This window comes from Taudactylus pleione, unplaced genomic scaffold (assembly GCF_031769625.1).
Source record: "Taudactylus pleione unplaced genomic scaffold, aTauple2 ptg000135l, whole genome shotgun sequence".
NCBI lineage: Eukaryota > Metazoa > Chordata > Amphibia > Anura > Myobatrachidae > Taudactylus > Taudactylus pleione.
The window spans coordinates 1,334,059-1,352,449 of record NW_028284537.1 but is presented as its reverse complement, the minus strand read 5'-3'; the positions used below and the strand labels follow the sequence as shown (position 1 = coordinate 1,352,449).

The 18,391-nt window shown below is 44.8% G+C and overlaps 2 protein-coding genes across 4 annotated transcripts in view; both read right to left on the bottom strand.

Annotated features, from left to right (window-relative positions):
* Positions 1 to 12,498, bottom strand: part of EOGT (EGF domain specific O-linked N-acetylglucosamine transferase) — a 61,430-nt gene extending 48,932 nt beyond the window's left edge. The window contains exons 1-6 of one of the 2 annotated variants that reach the window (XM_088473380.1): positions 12,149 to 12,498; positions 6,359 to 6,577; positions 5,009 to 5,109; positions 4,393 to 4,501; positions 4,215 to 4,309; positions 1,242 to 1,346 (exon numbers count right to left, since the gene is read on the bottom strand). In XM_088473380.1, coding sequence (XP_088329506.1) covers positions 1,242 to 1,346; positions 4,215 to 4,309; positions 4,393 to 4,501; positions 5,009 to 5,109; positions 6,359 to 6,562 — 614 coding nt within the window. In that variant the 5' untranslated portion in view covers positions 6,563 to 6,577; positions 12,149 to 12,498. Of the gene's footprint in view, positions 1 to 1,241; positions 1,347 to 4,214; positions 4,310 to 4,392; positions 4,502 to 5,008; positions 5,110 to 6,358; positions 6,578 to 9,643; positions 9,976 to 12,148 lie in introns of those variants that run through there. The other variant, XM_088473379.1, reaches the window with a different exon arrangement.
* A 4,435-nt stretch (positions 12,499 to 16,933) lies between these two features.
* TMF1 (TATA element modulatory factor 1) overlaps positions 16,934 to 18,391 on the bottom strand; it is a 42,335-nt gene continuing 40,877 nt past the window's right edge. For both annotated transcript variants that reach the window (XM_088473377.1, XM_088473376.1), the window contains one exon: positions 16,934 to 17,302. In XM_088473377.1, the coding sequence (XP_088329503.1) occupies positions 17,159 to 17,302 (144 nt within the window). In that variant the 3' untranslated portion in view covers positions 16,934 to 17,158. The remainder of the gene's footprint in view (positions 17,303 to 18,391) is intronic.

Sequence of the window (18,391 nt, the reverse complement as noted above, 5' to 3'; positions counted from 1 at the left end):
CACCCTGCCTATCATGCCCCCAGCCCCCCTCTATCCTGACATTCTCCTCTAGATGTAATATCACACCCTGCCTATCATGCCCCCAGCCCCCCTCTATCCTGACATCTCCTCTGCATGTAATATCACACCCTGTTTATCACGCCCCCCTCTTATCCTGTCTTCACACCTCTTCCTCTTTCCTTTACAAGGTCCCACATCACTACACTTATCCAGACCCCCTCAAGAGACACACACAGAAAAACCCAATCAGACAAATAAACACAGCCACCAATCATTTTATTAAAGCCACTCCCCCCACCCGGCAAGCAGACGCACAACTGAGGCCATCGGGACAGAGTGAAAAGCGGTGAGTCAGTGCATCACCAGGTCCCTCAAAACCCCATGGAAACGGAGGAGCTACACGCTGCCACTGCACCTCCACCTAGACCCCTGGAACACCCTCTTCCAAGGCACAGCATCAGTTACCCACTCACCCTTGAAGCACCCGCAGCACAGCACCAGTTACCCACTCACCCCTGAAGCACCCCCACTCGCGGCACAGCACCAATCTGCCGCTCACGCCCGGAGTACCCCTGCCCGTGGCACAGCACCAGTCAGCCACCATCACCTGCAGCATCCGCGGCAGAGCATCAGTCAACCGCTCACGCCCGGGGAACCCCTGCCCGTGGCACAGCACCAGTCAGCCGCTCCCGCCCGGAGCACCCCCACAATATCGAAACGCCACACGCTCACCCACACCGAACCATAACCAAATCCCCACTCGCCACTACACCAAACCAAACCCAACCGCTACACGCTTTCAACTTATCTCTGAATGGTCTGCATTCTGAATACAGGGTGCAGTCTTCACGCTGGGGCTGGGACAGTCTCCACGCCGGAGGCTGCTGCATCAAGGAAAGCCAAGGCACCAAAGGGCTGGCTTCACCTCCTTTTTGTAGTCCTCCCTGCAGCCGTGCCGGGGAGACATCAATCATTTAATCAGGAGCCAGGGGATTGCCCACAGCGGAGCGCGTCCCTGGGGACCCACCCATTCTGCAAAAGTGAGCCCCCGGCCCCCATTTTCAAGTGAAATATGCGCTATATATAGCGCATATTTGCGATCACTGCTGTTCAATCCTGATTTACATATTAATCAAATATGAACCAACAGGAATGGGCTTAAGATAATACTGAGTGAGGCCAGGTTAAAAGTCTATATACTATACAAGGTGAAGAAATGAGGGGATAAGGGCCAAACATACCAGGACTGCAGAGGGCTCTTACGCTGATCTTGAGACAGCAACTTCTGTGAGTCAAGGTCGCAATGTCCTCCAATCTCACCTTCTCGTACAAAGTCCTCCTGAAATCTAAAATAGAGAAACGCGTTAAATGATCAGACACACATACAGGTACAAGTTATTATACAGAAAATAGTATAATGCAAATATACAGTTTATGCAAATTAACATCAGTAGAAGGCAGGTTAGATTGTGGGCAAAGTAAGGGCAACTAAATAGGCTAAAATAAGACTTCCCAAGAAGGAAAAATGAATTAAGAGACCATTCCTGGAATAAACTATACCTGCCACATCTCAGTAAATTTAGCCTCAAGAAGGGTAAAAATTGGATAAGTGGTGCTGTTCAAAGCTGCTACGTCTACGCTCTTCGTCAGTTTCTGCCATAGGATTGGGCAATAATATTAAATATAAAACCAGGCGCGTTCTGTATTTAACACTATTGCTCCTTTTAATCCAGGAGCCGAAACTATGGAACCCTATAAGAGTGCAGAGCAACTACCCTATAAAGAAAGCACTTTTGACAGTGTATGGATACCATGGCAGCGATACCAATCAGCTTTCTCAATACCCTTGCAGCGCTCACAGCGAGGGGGGGCGCAGTGAGCCCACTCAGCCCGGCGCATAAGCAGTGGGGGGCACGATCAGCTTGATCGCTCCCCCCACAGGCATAGGAGACTGCTGTGACTTCTTAGCAGCCGTGAGCAGTCTCCCAGTGCAGCCCAGCACACAGCAGCGTGGCTGGGCTGCTGTGATGTAAGGGGGGGGGGGGGGGAGCGGTGCCGGAGCCCTCCAGTAAGCCCGGCAGTAAGCCCCCCCCACTCTCTCGGCGCCCCTGCTCATATACACACAGCCCACTGAGGGAAAGATGCCCACATGTGGTAAGTATCTCGTCAAAGCCAAGGGCATCTCACCTGGATGTGCCTGCAGACTTGGAGCTTGACTACCCTAAAATATGACCTTGAGCATGTGTACTTCTATCATGTGAGGTTCTAGCAGGACAGCGCAGCTATCGCTATAGCCAGGGCCGGCTGTAGGGGTGTTTGACCAGTGCGGGGTAGAGGGCGTACCCCTCCCCAACATACCGATTTCAACACGCCTCCAAATAACGTCAGGCTGGGGGTAAAGCCCAGCCCTCCGTCACTGGCTTGTGCTTCCCCCAGCCCTCTCCCGTCAGTGAATAGATGCCGTGCGCACTTCATCCATTCACTGACGGGAGAGTTGGGCTTTACCCCCAGCCTGGCGTTATTTGGAGGCATGCCATGCGGGCAGGCCTCCAAATAACGCCACTTAGGGGGCATGGACTATGGTAATGAGGCCATGCCCCCCAATTTTGGTCGATTGCAGAGCGCAGCGTACCTGGCCCCTGGAGCCGGCCCTGGCTATATCGCAGCCATTTGGGTACATTTGGTGCTTCTCCAGCTTTGCGAGGAATGTGAATTGGGAAGGGTCAGGAGATGTGGGCAGGAGCCATATTAATGACATTAGCCGATTGCATTATCTAATGCAATTATCCTAGAGGCTCGGGAGCAGTGGGGTGTACCTGCAGGGTAGTGGATAAAAAATGATTTGCCATAATTGGCTCATATCTACTCGTGTGATGCCTCGCGTTGTCCTGCGCTGTTGATGCGGTAACAGGAACACCCACAACGCGGGTTCCCCCAGTCACACAGTACCAGCCTGTTGTCCATGGGGATGTGGGCCTCTTCCCTTGGACATTACAGACCTGTGTTGAAAGCACCAACACCATTTCTGGTGAGCGTTGGGGTAACAAATTATTAAATATCAGAAATCAGGATTGCTCAGGGTTACTACTAGTCTTAGCAAACCATGGCAAACAAAAACTGCAGGGGGATGCAGGTGCTTGTAGAACTACAAGCGCCTGCATACCCATGGCTGAAAAAGCATGCTTGAGCTTGTAGATAACATCCGTGACCCGCTGGAACATGTAAGACAACAGAAAGGCAATAATGCCTATTATATGTATGGTGCATTAATGTGGAATCTATAGACTGGATCACCATCATGTACTTTTATTATTATACATAGGTTACATTATACGGCATTCCCAGGACTATGGTGTATTCACCGCACTGCATAATCTGGTTGATTATACTGTATGAACTCTCAGTAATTACCGTATATAATTATAAAGGGGCGCAGACCCTGCACTGTAGTATCCAGGCTATTGTCTGCAGGGCTATGTCCTCTCTAATGGTTAGCCACGCCTCTGTGGTGGCTGGCCACACCCCCTGTGATAGCTGACCACACCCCTTAAGCATCAGCCCCTACCACTGCAGTTGGCTCCCCATGTCCCAGTACGCCACTGTCTAAAGCCCTTTCCTCCACTAGCTTTGAAAATCTACATAGGGGAGGTTCCCACAGTGTCTGGTATCCAGTTGATAGATCTACAGTAAAAAGGTCGACAATGTCCAGGTAGACACTAGATGTTAGACAGACAATAGGTCGCAGGGGCGTATCTATAATGGGTGCAGGGTGTGCGGTGCACACGGGCGCAGGGTGTGCGGTGCACACGGGCGCCCAGGTTGCAGAAGGGGCCTGCACCACACACCCTGCACCCATATTATTTAAAAAAAACTTACCTCTCCAAGGTCCTGGCGTTTTGCACATGCGCAGTAGACTCGGGGCATACTCTAGTGCCCAGAGTCTACTAATGCTCCGGTGGCAGGCCAGCCAGGAGGGGGCCCCGGATGGGAAATGCACACGAGCCCCCTCCTCGCCCCTGATAGGTCAACAAGGACAAAAGGTCGACAGGGACAAAAGGTCGACACAGTAAAAGTAGACATGTAAGAAGGTTGCACATAGTAAGAACTATTTGCGGTACAGCATTAGCAGGAGGGCAGTAAGTGAAGGGTTATTTACCTAGCACTACATCACCATGTATGAATTAAAAAAAAATCCTTTATGAACTATGTATAACCTGTAGTCGCCTCTTTTAGGATTTCTCAAGTCCAGGTAAAGGTTGGTTGCTCTGCAGTGCTGGAGGTTGGTGGAACAGGCCAACAGTGAATCTCCCTAGGGTAATATTGATAAAAGAATGGTTAGAAGATATATAGCCAGCACCCAGTATGTAAAATACCGCACAAAGCAATACAGACCTTCTCCTTAGGGCTGCAGAATACTTGTGTTTCATCCAGTCTCTCTTTCACATAACCAAAGTCCGCCTGTTTCCAAAAGATCTCTTGAGCACCCTCCAAGTTCTTGGCCCTGCAGGAATAGAATCACATTCGACTTGAAAGTAAAAAACCCGCACAAAGCAATTTTTGTTACTTTATCTACATTCCTCAAAACTATTTCAACATTCAGTCCCTGACCCTCAATGCCCCCGACCCCTGGGGAATAACTGCGTGCTCGGCTGGAAGTAGCTACCAGGGGGCAGCACGGAACGGGAGGGAACAGGGCAACAATGTCAGGACTCTTATGGTGTACAAAGAACATATTAATACAAAAACAATAGTAGTTCGGTTACAACAGTTGTACAATGATACAGGTGACCATCTCAAACCAAGCACAACCCACTGACTTTAAGACAGTAACTAAGTTCCCAATGAAAATACCATAACTATAATAAAACTACAGAAAAAAGTTTACCAAAAAGAGAGAGTTATACAGATTGTAAGGCACCAGTACAGTTATTATTTCACGTACACGGTCTCCTCTAAAGCTAAAAGGTAAGAAATGTTTAACGTCTTCCACTATAAAATGACCACATACCAACCAAAGTCCAACTTGTCGCATATCGGGAAGCTGAAGCTCCTTTCTTTCTCGCATGACTTTTCATATCCCCAGCAGGAGTCTAGCTGAGTCAGGTATTCCTAAAAACACACAAGTACTTTTACAGATCATTTCACTATATATATTTTTTATACACAGATCAATGTATCCTCCATCTGAAAACAATATCACACTGCCACCTGGTGGTCACAAATAAGAATAGGCTAAGGAAAGGTAGCACAGGCAACCTGCCAAGCGGCTGAGAAACTACAAGTACCAGCATGCTCTGACAGCAAAGTGGTGTTCACAATACCTGGGAAAGCACATGTTGTTTGCTTTATTTACATATTACATTGCTAGTATTTCACTGGAATCCTTGGTATCAGTTTATAGATTGGTCCTCTAAGCAATTAACATTCATCCAAGCGGGGACAAGTGCTGCTCTCAGTCTCAGGTCTCATACAAACGGACGCCAATAAGACCCGCGCCGATGCTCTTCTAACATTTTGTGAAAGCTCAGCAGTGCTTGCTTGCTTTAAGATGGTAGATATGCAGGGGTAGGCAACACGTAGTATTACTGCTGCCGTGGAACTAGAAATCCCAGCATGCCCTGACACAGTTTTGCTTTCAGGTCATACTAAAACTGCGGCAGGGCATGCTTGGATGTGAGTAGTTACACAGCAGCTAGAGTGCAAGAAATTGTCTAGTCCACCGATAGAGGCTCTAGGAGCAGTGGAACGAATGCCGATGAACGATCTGTACACACTGCACAATCCGGTGACCGGCAGCCCAATATGTCATTCACCGGCACCACTGAACTTGCCGGTGTTGGTAGCTGGTTCACTGCATGCACGGACGATGGAACGACCCCGATGTCGGGCTGCGGGGGCGGGCATAGTGGGTGCACACTAGACGTGTGCCCGATATGTCAGGCTGATCTGCGGGATCAGACGACATATCGTCTACTGTGTACCCGGCATTATATTTGACATAACACATCTAGATATAAGCTGCCCATCCACTAGGCGATACGGGGGATGACGGCACGATTACGACCCCGTCGTCGTCTCCCGTGGGGTGAACTGCATACACTGAACGTTCAGTGTATGCAGATCAATCATCCAACCTGAAGGCGGTCGTCAGGTTGACCGTCATGTTTGGGCGATGATTGATGTTAAAAACGACCAGCGGGTGCGCGCATCGCTGGTCGTTTTTAACCATTTACTGCCCGATTTGCGGGCGATTACCAAGCGATGACGACTGTCGTTATCGCTCCATCGCTAGGTTTAATCGCCTAGTGGGTGAACAGCAATCGTCTAGCTGCTTCTGTTTAGGTTTTGTAGAACTTACCCCAAGAGGACAGAGCGGGTCTCGTCTGCAAGAGGCAGCCACCTGCCGGTTATTATGCAGATAGTATGGCATGTGATTGGCTGGGAGATTGATCCTCCGATAGTCATAAGACAGTGGGGAGCCATTGTCAAGAGCAGACACAGAGTTATTTTCAATGGCACTGAGTAAAATGTGTAGCAGTAATCCAAAGACTAGATACACCATGACAAAGTCCACGTTCTGAGAAGAAAAAATGGTGATTAATCTTCAATACTGGGAGATTATATATATATATATATATATATATATATATATATATATGTTCCCATGTAATCTATTGATGATGCCCTGATGTTTCTATCTGTAGCAATAAATAAAAACCCAAACACAGAAGCATAGAAAGTAAGATCATTGCAAATCATAAACATTGCCCATATTGTGTAATAGCCAATACACAAGAGGACACCAATGGCAGCCATTCAACAAAAGTACGATAGATAGTATGGAGGCTACATCGGTTACTTTCTGCAATAATGTTCATTAATGTACAGAAGTCACCTCCACACAGCCCAGACGGTATGCGTTCGGCATCCCGGCGCTTACATTACCGGCATCAGAATCCCGACCGCCGGCATCCCGACCGCCGGGATGCCGAAGGTAAGTAACGGGGTTGGGGGGACGGTTAGGGGTTAGGCACAAGGGGTAGTGTTAGACACTAAGGGGGGAGAATTAGGTTTAGGGTGCGGGGAGGGAGTGGTTAGGTTCCGGCACTAGGGGGGAGGTTAGGGTTAGGCACCAAAGAGGGAGAGTAAAGCTGCATACACACACAACGATTTTTTGAACGATTATCGTTAAACGATATCGTTTAACGATAATCGTTTGAAAAAATCGTTCACTTTCTGAGTCAAACGATGAACGATAAACGATGAACAATAATCGTTCATGCGCGTTCACATTTGTAGTTCGTAGTTCAGTCAGACTTGTCAACTCAGCGATTTTCATTAAGTTAATATGCAAAAATCGTTTGTAGTTCATAAAAATCGTTCATTACATTTTAAAAAATCTGACAGATAATCTGACAGAAAGTCGTTCATAAAATCCTTGGTAACAAAATCGATGTGTGTGTATGCAGCTTTAGGGTAGGGAGAGAGGGTGGGAGCTTGTGACTCAATAGACAAGGTGAAAAATAATAATTCAGGCCATAATATGTCTCCATTTTGTAAGAGACAATATGTACACTTTAAAGCTGTAACAGCAGAAAAAAAAGTTATAGGTATAACCATAGTAATTACTATTTTTCCTTGGTTTGTTCTTTAGGCTATGAATGATTTATAGCTTTGCACAGTGCCATGTGACTACCATGACAACCACAGTAACATGACTTGTAGTGAGCAGGGAGGCTTTGGAACACACCTCTAAGCTCTGTGTACTATAAAGTCTTCTGCCTTTACATGACATGGTCACAGCTGTGTGTGTAATATGTGCAAGTAACTGGCAGCCATATTAGTTAGATGAATACTACAGATGCTGTATATACACTGATTTGAGATGAGGAATACAGATGCTGTATAGACACTGCTGTGAGATGAGGCATACAGATGCTGTACAGACACTGCTGTGAGATGATGCATAGATTATGTATAGACACTGCTGTGAGATGAGACATACAGATGCTGTATAGACACTGCTGTGAGATGAGACATACAGATGCTGTATAGACACTGCTGTGAGATGAGACATACAGATGCTGTATAGACACTGCTGTGACATGAGGCATACAGATGCTGTATAGACACTGCTGTGACATGAGGCATACAGATTATGTATAGACACTGCTGTGAGATGATGCATACAGATTATGTATAGACACTGCTGTGAGATGATGCATACAGATTATGTATAGACACTGCTGTGAGATGATGCATATATTATGTATAGACACTGCTGTGAGATGATGCATAGATTATGTATAGACACTGATGTGAGATGAGACATACAGATGCTGTATAGACACTGCTGTGAGATAAGACATACAGATGCTGTATAGACACTGCTGTGAGATGAGACATACAGATGCTGTATAGACACTGCTGTGAGTTGAGGCATACAGATGCTGTATAGACACTGCTGTGAGCTGATGCATACAGATTATGTATAGACACTGATGTGAGATGATGCATATATTATGTATAGACACTGCTCTGAGATGAGACATACAGATTATGTATAAACACTGATGTGACATGATGCATACAGATTATGTATAGACACTGCTGTGAGATGATGCATAGATTATGTATAGACACTGCTGTGAGATGAGACATACAGATGCTGTATAGATACTGATGTGAGATGAGGCATACAGATGCTGTATAGACACTGATGTGAGATGAGGCAAACAGATGCTGTATAGACACTGCTGTGATGAGGCATACAGATGCTGTATAGACACTGCTGTGATGAGGCATACAGATGCTGTATAGACACTGCTGTGAGTTGAGGCATACAGATGCTGTATAGACACTGCTGAGTTGAGGCATACAGATGCTGTATAGACACTGCTGTGAGTTGAGGCATACAGATTATGTATAGACACTGCTGTGAGCTGATGCATACAGATTATGTATAGACACTGCTGTGACATGAGGCATACAGATTATGTATAGACACTGCTGTGAGATGATGCATACAGATTATGTATAGACACTGCTGTGAGATGATGCATATATTATGTATAGACACTGATGTGAGATGATGCATAGATTATGTATAGACACTGCTGAGATGAGACATACAGATTATGTATAAACACTGATGTGACATGATGCATACAGATTATGTATAGACATTGATGTGAGATGATGTATGGATTATGTATAGACACTGCTGTGACAATGCATACAGATTATGTATAGACACTGATGTGAGATGATGCATAGATTATGTATAGACACTGATGTGAGATGAGACATACATATGCTGTATAGACAATGTGATGTCAGATGATGCATAGATTATGTATAGACACTGCTGTGACATGATGCATACAGATGCTGTATAGACACTGATGTGAGATGAGACATACAGACGCTGTGTGAACAGTTAAGTGAGACGATGTGTAGTAGAGTAGCTGTGTTTATGGATGTGAGATGACTGAGGCATACAGATGCTACATACAGTACTGATGCTGTTCTTCAGACAAGACAGGGAGTAGGAATAACAGGAATACCCCGGCTCTGGTACACGGAGGGGCTGCAGGAGCTATGAGAATGAATGGGGCAGTGAGCACGGCCGGTCTCCTCTCACCTGCTGCTGCTGTTGCTGTGCTGCCCGGGTCTGGCTCAATGTCCGGCCGCATCACCCCAGTGTCCTGCTCTCAGTGCTCGGGGTCGATGAGGGATAGAGGGAAGGGAGTCAGAGCCCGGCCTCTTCTCCGCCGGAAGCCCGGGGCGGTGACAGGGAGGAGTAGAGCTACCAGCATGGGAGTCCCGGGCCCGGCACGGGGAGGGGACAGGGAGCCGGAGGCTGCCAGGCTAGGAGTCGCGGGGAAGGGACAGGCGGGCGCGGATTGTCAGGCCGGGAGTCCCGGGAAGGGGGAGAACCATGTGTGGGATGGGAGAGGGAGAGGGAGGACACAGTGCATAATACAGACCCATCGTGGGTGCTGAGAGCTGACATAGGAGGAGCCTGAAAATATATATTATTATTATCTCTACTATTCTCCAAAGTTCTCTTTACTTTTGTCTTGTTCCAAACACATGGGGTAAGTACAAAAAGTACAAGGAAAAAAACTTCTGTTCACCTTTTGACATTACATGTATACAGCTGTAGTGTATTAATATATTATTTATATCATATTATTTTGTATTATATTTTTTGTTTTTAAATGCACATGTAAAGGAGTTTGGGACAGATTCAATGGGCTCAATCCAATTAGCCGCAAAATGGGCGAGTTGCCCTTGCAACGGCATAGACACTCTAGCAATGGCACCGCAATTTGTTCCCACCCCGCACTCGCACATTTTTGTACACAGACCTATGGGGCTGTGAATAAAAATCTGCAAGTCCGGTGGTACCAGGGCTTAATGTGGTCCTGGAGAGGTGATGGAACTCATCTCCCCCGCCGCCTATTCCCCACCCCCTCTGCCACACTAGTCTGACAGGCCAAAACAAGGGTGAAAACTATTCTTTACACACACAAAAACACACTCGGTTGTGTATAGGAAACCGCAAAGCAAATGGCTGGGGGCCGCATAGGCCCCAGAAGCTTTGGGGGCTATAACAGTGTGAAATACATTTTAGATGCTTTACTAGCACTCCTGTTATCAGCTGAGGCTACAATGTTGGATCACTTAAAAAAAAAAAAAGGTTCTATATCATCTATACCATTTGAGGTTACGGAACTCAGTTCCACCCCATTCCTGCCCACTTTAACCCCTGGGTGGTACCATAAGTATGCCCACAGCTGCACTTACTCGCGGCGAGAGGATTTGCGGCTAATTGGATTGAGCCCAATGACACACGAGCTGCGCGTTTTCAGTCCTATTGGAAGAAAAGGGCTATATATAAATTATAGATAAAAACAAGAACTGCGCTGTCAGTGTCAGTGATTATACCAAATAAAATAGTAAACAACGTTGTTTATTAAAAAATGTATCCAATACAATGTTGCATGGGTCCCAGCAAGTAAAATAAAATATTGCACATATAAGACACAATAAATATTGGCAATAATATTAGGAAATATTTAAGTAATTGAAACAACTTGTTCCCTTTTTCCGTCCATTTAAACTAATGTCCAGAGTATTGCAAAGTTAAAGGGGCAGAGAGGCACCGTTCATATCCAGCACAAGGTGTGCTGTGGACAACAAGTGTATACTGATAATATCCTTAGATATAGTGTTTAATTTAGTGATTCCCAACCTCGGTCCTCAAGGGCACACTAATACCCCTTTTACACCAGAGCAAAAACCTGGGTTTTTGCTGGGTCTACCTGGGTCGCAGCTCAGTGTAAAAGGGTCCCTGAAAAATAACCTGGGTCAAGTGACCCAGCAATCCAACCCAGGTAAAGGTGCAGTGTAAACGGTGCAACCCAGGTTATCTGACCTGGGTCATTCCTAAAATGAGCGGATTGGTGGTTGTCGAGCATTCACCTCCCACTTTTTATGACCTCACAGGTTTAGCAGGGCAGACCTGAGTTCAGTGTGAACAGGGCTGACCTGGGAGTAACCCAGATCAAAGGTGCAGTGTAAATGGGTCTGGCCAGGGTTGGAACCATGTCCAAAAACCCAGGTCGGACCTGGGTTTTTGGTGGAAAACAGGTATAACAGTCCTGGTTTTAGTGATATCCATGCTTAGGCACAGATGGTAAAATCAAAATAACTAAGGTACTAATTGTCACCTGTGCTCAACTATGGCTATCCTTAAAACCTGGACTGTTAAGCTGGCCACACATCTAAACATTATCTGTCCAACCAGCCAACTAGTTGAGTGCTTGGAATGAAAATCTGGTAACGTATGGGAGTAACTGATGATCAGCAATTTGCTCCTAAATGCCAGAAAACAGACGAAAATGGTCGTCAGACAAGTTTGTTAAATGTTTGATCTAAACAATTTGTTCACACAACAGTTTTTATCCACTTACCGGCGTTTGGGAGCAAATTGCTGATTGTCATTTGCTTTCATACCTTAACAGATTTTCATTCCAACCAATCAACTAGTTGGCTGGTTGGACAGATAATCTTTAGATGTGTGGCCAGCTTTAGTATGCCTTGAGGACCCTGGTTGGGAACCCCTGGTGTAATTTCTCACCCTCAAACTGCACAATGATTCCGGTATACTCTCCGATTGACTCAGCCTGTATAGTGATTGGAGTTAGTAGTCCGGATGGCAGTATCTGATATGAAACCTTGCTCGTCAGCTTCCAGTAATAGCACCGCACTTCGACCAGGCGAGACCGCCGTATCTTCCATATAGTGCGCGGCCGCTGTTGTATAAGCTGGTTCTTGCGTCAGTCAATAGAGGGGAGATAGGATTTTAGGTCCAGTTACAGCCACCGGCTTCCACGTTGGTGCTGTGTATTATAGTGACAGGTAAAGCTGCTGGATCCCTGCTCCATTCGATAGTCACAGTATGGTAAAGGAAGGCTTCCTAACTAGTTTCTTTACCAACAGGTAATTTCATCTGATTTTTGCCCCTCCCCTCACTACTGCCTGCAGCTAGCATTGACCTATCACTACACCCCACACGTCCAATCAACTACCAGGTGATTGCCACCCTACTTTGGTGGAGCTGCTGGGCCCATAGGTTTACAGGCCTTCTGTCTATGGTGGGGGGTACAAGAAGAAAGAAAGGGGTATCCCCCTGTCCTTACTCAGCACCCATAAGTATTATACTCTAAATCCCAGCCCATGTCACCCACTAACCGCTGCTTTGCTACTCTATTACGGATATTAGAAACAGCCAGTTTCCATTGACCTGCATGACGGTACTAGGTCTACAGCCTGTTTTTTTTTTTTTTTTTTAAATATATGGTCTATCAAGTCCATGGTGACATATTTGCATATACAGGTTGAGTCTCCCATATCCAAATATTCCGAAATACGGAATAATTTTGGCATGACTGAGATAATGAAACCTTTGATTTTTGATGGTTCAATGTACACAAACTTTGTCTAAGGCACAAATTATCAAAAATATTGTATATAATTACCTTCTGGCTGTGTGTATATGAAACCTAAATGAATTTAATTTCTGTACACCAACTTTGCTTGAGCCACAAAATTATTGAAAATCTTGTATAAAAGTACCTGCAGGCTGTGTGGGAATCGGTCTCCCGGTGTCTGTGAAATGAGCGGCGTCTACATCTAAACGCCGGGCATTTCACCCTCGCCGGGATATGACAGTCGGTAAGCAGACTGTCGGTATAATGTCAGCCGCCTTCCCGATTGCATCCCGGCTGTGTGTATATTAGGTGTATATAACACATAAATGCATTCTGTGTGTATATTGGGGTCCCATTCCCAAGATATTTCATTATGGTATGCAAATATTCCAAAATACGGAATATTTCGTTATCCAAAATACCCCTGGTCCCAAGCATTTTGGATATGGGAGACTCAACCTGTAACTGGTAGTAGGGGATCCGGTCTAAAGATCTACAGTAAAAAGGTAGACAATGTCTAGATAGACAACAGATGTTAGACAGTCAATAGGTCGACAGGGACAAAAGGCCGACATGTAAGAAGGTCGACATGAAAAAAGTAGGCACAAAAATGGTTGACACGTTTTTTTTAGGGTTAGGTATTTATTAAGGCGTTAGGGTTAGGCACCAGGAGGGAGGGTTAGGCACCTACCCCGATGGTTAGGCACCAGGAGGGAGGGTTAGGCACCAAGGGGTGGGTTAGGGTGAAGATTAGGGCTATAAAAAACAAAACAAAGTGTCGACCATTTTTTTGTCGACCTTACAGGTCTACCTTTAGTGTGTCAACCTTTTGTCTGTCGACCTATTGACTGTCTAACATTTGGTGTCTATCTAGACATTGTCTACCTTTTTACTGTAGTTCTTTCAATCCACACCCGGTAGTAGGGAGTACATTATCCAGTATATTATTACCCGAGTCTATCCTAAAGTAATATACGGAGTTGGAAACACACAAAACCTTGAAGTTTGATGAGCAGTGAGGTAAAAAGATAAAAAAAAACACACAACATTCTATGTGGCTTTAATTTTTTTATTTAAAGGAAAATAACTAAGATTTTATAAATTTTAAATGATGTACTATTTCTGGTGTGGTGGAAGAAGTGATCGCACCACTCTAGGGGGTACATTCACTAAGATAAGAGTTTTTAGAAATGGAGATGTTGCCCATAGCAACCAATCAGATTCTACGTAACATTTAACTAGCCCCTTCTAGAAGATAATAGCTAGAATCTGATTGGTTGCTATGGGCAACATCTCCATATCTAAAAACTCTCACTTTAATAAATTTACCCCTGGGGGTGCCAAGTTTTCATACAGACCTGTAGATAATTCTGTTGGTGCATGTATAAATAAATTATATTCTATTCCATCTGACAGAAAAAAAAATGATGTAACATTTTGGGATACAAAGTGTTAATATAGAATGAATAGGGATTTCCAAGCATGTACAATCCTTTATTTGTATTTATTAATTATTCTAAACCCCTGCAAGTCTCTTCTGTAAGTTCCTCTGCGTTACTATTCGGAATCCACACCCAGATCTGTATCAGCGTACAAGGTTGCGGTTTCTATATACACATGCACATATAAAAGTGATAGACTTTGGGGCAGTTGTGACAGTTTTTCTAATTGATCTTGTTCATTAAAAAATAAATCATTTAAATGAATAAAAACACTTCAAGTAAGTTTACCGATCATATTTAGCTAAGCATCCTACATTTAGTTTTTAGTTTTTTTTTTCTTTGCATATTAGAACTGAAATTAAAGGATCACATAAAATAGTCAACTATGGAAGGGGTCTGTAAAGCCACTTCTGCGGGTCACAGTATAGTCCGATTCTGTCCAGCATAAAGACGGACACATCAGAAGGGGAGTCTGAACATATTCTCCTAGGGAAGGGTTTTCTAACCTGATGCACAGGACCACAGTCGTGTTACGCTGCCGTTTAGGATGGATCTCCATAACACTCTCTGCAATTAAATGATTATGTTTAGGAACTCCTGGGGGGACTTAGGGTTAGACACTAGGAGGGGAGGTTAGGGCTAGGCACCACTAAGGGAGGGTTAGCGATAGCCTAATTACCTCCCCGTTGGGATCTTCATCAGCCGGCATCGAGATTTCTTCCACCGGGCTTAGGTCCGGCGGTGTTACATACAGATTCCCATAATGTTACCAAGACGCGACTGCTGCTTAAAGAAATCCAATCAGCTGCACCCTGGATTCCCCGCAGGCTTGGAGATCCTCATCCCTGGCCCCTCGGGGGCCAGAGTCATTCCCTGGGCTTCATATCCTTCTTTAGGAGTCCATATGTACAGGACTCAGTGCAAATATAAAGAACATTGAAGTTGGCCTTGAAATCTTTAATGTAGACAGTGCTGTACAATTATACAGAAGCCAATACTATTACAGTGCTGACTCCATCATAAAAATAAATGACACTATAACCGGATTATCACTGCGTACAGCATGGGGACAGAAGATAAAGCTTACCATGCCATTAATCTTTCTTTCTTTCTTGGGAGTCACCATATACATAAAAATGACACCAATATACATCCATAGCAATTCAGATTACGCTGGGACCACAGACCGGAAAATCCTGCATCGTGGCTTAAATGTACAGAAATAACATACCATTTTGGAATGGGATTGAAATACCGGAGGCTCAACAGCCGCCGGTTCAAATCCCGACACAGAGTCTGACAGTGTGAGATCCCGACGGGCGTTGGTAAGTATCCTAAACCCCCAATCCTCCTTTAGGGGTGCCTACCCCTAACTTAACCTCCCCCCAGGGGTGCCTAAACATAACCCCCCTCTCCCTGCACCCTAAACCTAACCCACCCAGGGGGCTGCCTAACCCTAACCTCCCCCCCTAGTGCCTAACCCCAATTCCCCCCAGGGGTCCCTAAACCTAACCCCCCCCCATTCCTGGGCTAAGTGTTATACTTACCAGTCAGCGGACGATCGGGATTGCCGGGGTCGGTCCTCCGGCGTCGGGATTAAGATAGGCTTTGGCATTTCGAAGCCTATCTTAAGTCCCTTGTTGGGCAGGTCCAGTCAGGATTTTGACCGCTGGTCTATTAACTACATCCCTACCATTTCTGCCAGACAAATGGGCAGTCAAATATAAGTAGATCCAGCTGTCCGGTGCTCAGACCACAGGGAAGCCTGTTTTGTGCGGTCAGAAAATAACCACAGACAACATGCACAACGATGATCCCGGAACCCGCAAAGCATGATTATCAGGCCCAGGCTCTTATATGGTCAATATCGGGCCTAACTGTTGTATGCCGCCGGGACATTAATACATGTGGCCACCTTTATTAACAATGCCAACGGCGTTATTTAATATAGAGATTTACTGCATGCAAGCTTAGGTCCAAATCCATGTGCCCTACTCACAAAAAAAGGAAGCGGTCAGTCCCATAATGAAACAGATCAATAATAGCAGTGTAGCCACCAAACCCTTAATCTTATTTATCTACAAGTACCGTTCCTTTAAAGTGTACATGACCGGGTATCTAAGTACATGGTGCCTGCTGCCATTTAACGATCTGTGTTCACCTGTAAATTATTATTTCGTAGACATGTTAAAGTTTGGGAGAAAAAGAAAACAAATGCAAAATAAGAGAACAACTGAAAGGTAAGCAGCTAAAAAGTCAGTCAGTGACTATATATATTTTTCTTATTTCTTAATGATCTGTTTGGTTCATCAACTTTACCCCAATATATGATTGTAACCGAATACTTAATTTAAACCTCTTTTCATCAATAAATTAGCAAATCAACATGATTTATCTTGAATATAAAGACAAACTTTGTACGATCCATAAAATACAGTATTTCCATTAAATCTTTAAAAAAAAAAAAAAAAAAAAATTCAAATTTAAAAGTAAATTTAAATATTACACCAATAATTTAATAGAAGGGAATGGATACAACAGGGAAACAGAAGAGCATATTAACATGCGGACGAGTAAATAAAAGTCATTTCCTATTGTACACTAGATATTTATACAAGGGAGCTGTGAATTCTACATTTACATATGAAACAAGATTATAATTTTCTGCTTAATCATCTGGAGTCTTTGTTTTTACTTTTCAAGCTCCGAGAGAAACTATTTCAGTCTTTGTTGTAAGAGTTCATCTATCTGAGCCTTGTACATGTTTTTCACATCCTCCAGGTCTAGGCGTAGTTCCTCAGCCTCCTCTGCTTTCTCCCCATACATCTGCAGGATGGTATTATATCTCTGGTCCAGGTCCTACAACATATATAATAGAAGTATTAGCAGCGGTTTTCCCATCTATGGAAAGTGCTAGCCTAATTACCACCTTCGTAGGGGATCAGTCAGAATGCTGACTGTTTTATCCAAGTGGCACAGCATTCTAATACGGTAAGTAATATGCTGGGGACACAAACACTAGACAATTTTTTTTTAACGATTGCCCGATTCAGACGCAACGGTACGACAAATTTGTAAAATCAACCAGTGCGTACGCACTATATTGTGTGGTGCGCGCCCCTGCAGGGTCGTCAGTCGCACTGTCAGGTCTGCAACACATACAGTACAATATGACTATGCGGCTGCTGACCCCATGCAGCGGAATGCGGCAGGGGCCGACATATCGGGGGGGTCGGGCAGCGGATCGTCCAGTGTGTACGGGCCCGCCCGATATGTCGGGGACACATTGCTGGGTACACACATCGTTTAGGGTGTACCCAGCTTTAGAGTTAGGCACTGGAGGAGGGTTAGGGATAGGCTGCGGGAGGGGAGGGTTAGGGATAGGCTGCGGGAGGGGAGGGTTAGGATACCGTAACCCAACCCCCTTCAAAGTATAGGATGTTTTATATCACATCTTTACATACATAAATAATAAACTGAAAAATATTGTAAAAATTCTACAGCCAAACACACGCAATCACTCAGTAAAGAGAGGACATAAACCATAGGTGGTCTCACAGGTGATGAGCTCAGCGGCCAATGTGATTCTAGACTCTGGTACTGAACCTTCTCACTCTCTGTCTTTGGCTATCAAATAAAAGTAGATTGGTAAGATGTATTTCAGCTTCCAAGAATGGCATCAAGAATAATGGGTTTGCCCATTTTTAGGAAACATTAGTATAGGCCAGTGGTTCCCAAACTCGGTCCTCAGGACCCCCAAACAGTTCACGTTTTGCATGTCACCCAGCAGGTGCCCAGGTGTATTTATTACTCACTGACACATTTTAAAAGACAGTGACAGGACCCAACTCTGCAGGTTATTGATCAGAGATACAGATTTCAAAATAAATGCTTTTTGATACCATAATGTAGAAGAAGAAAAAATAAAAAATTAGAAAAAATTCCAAA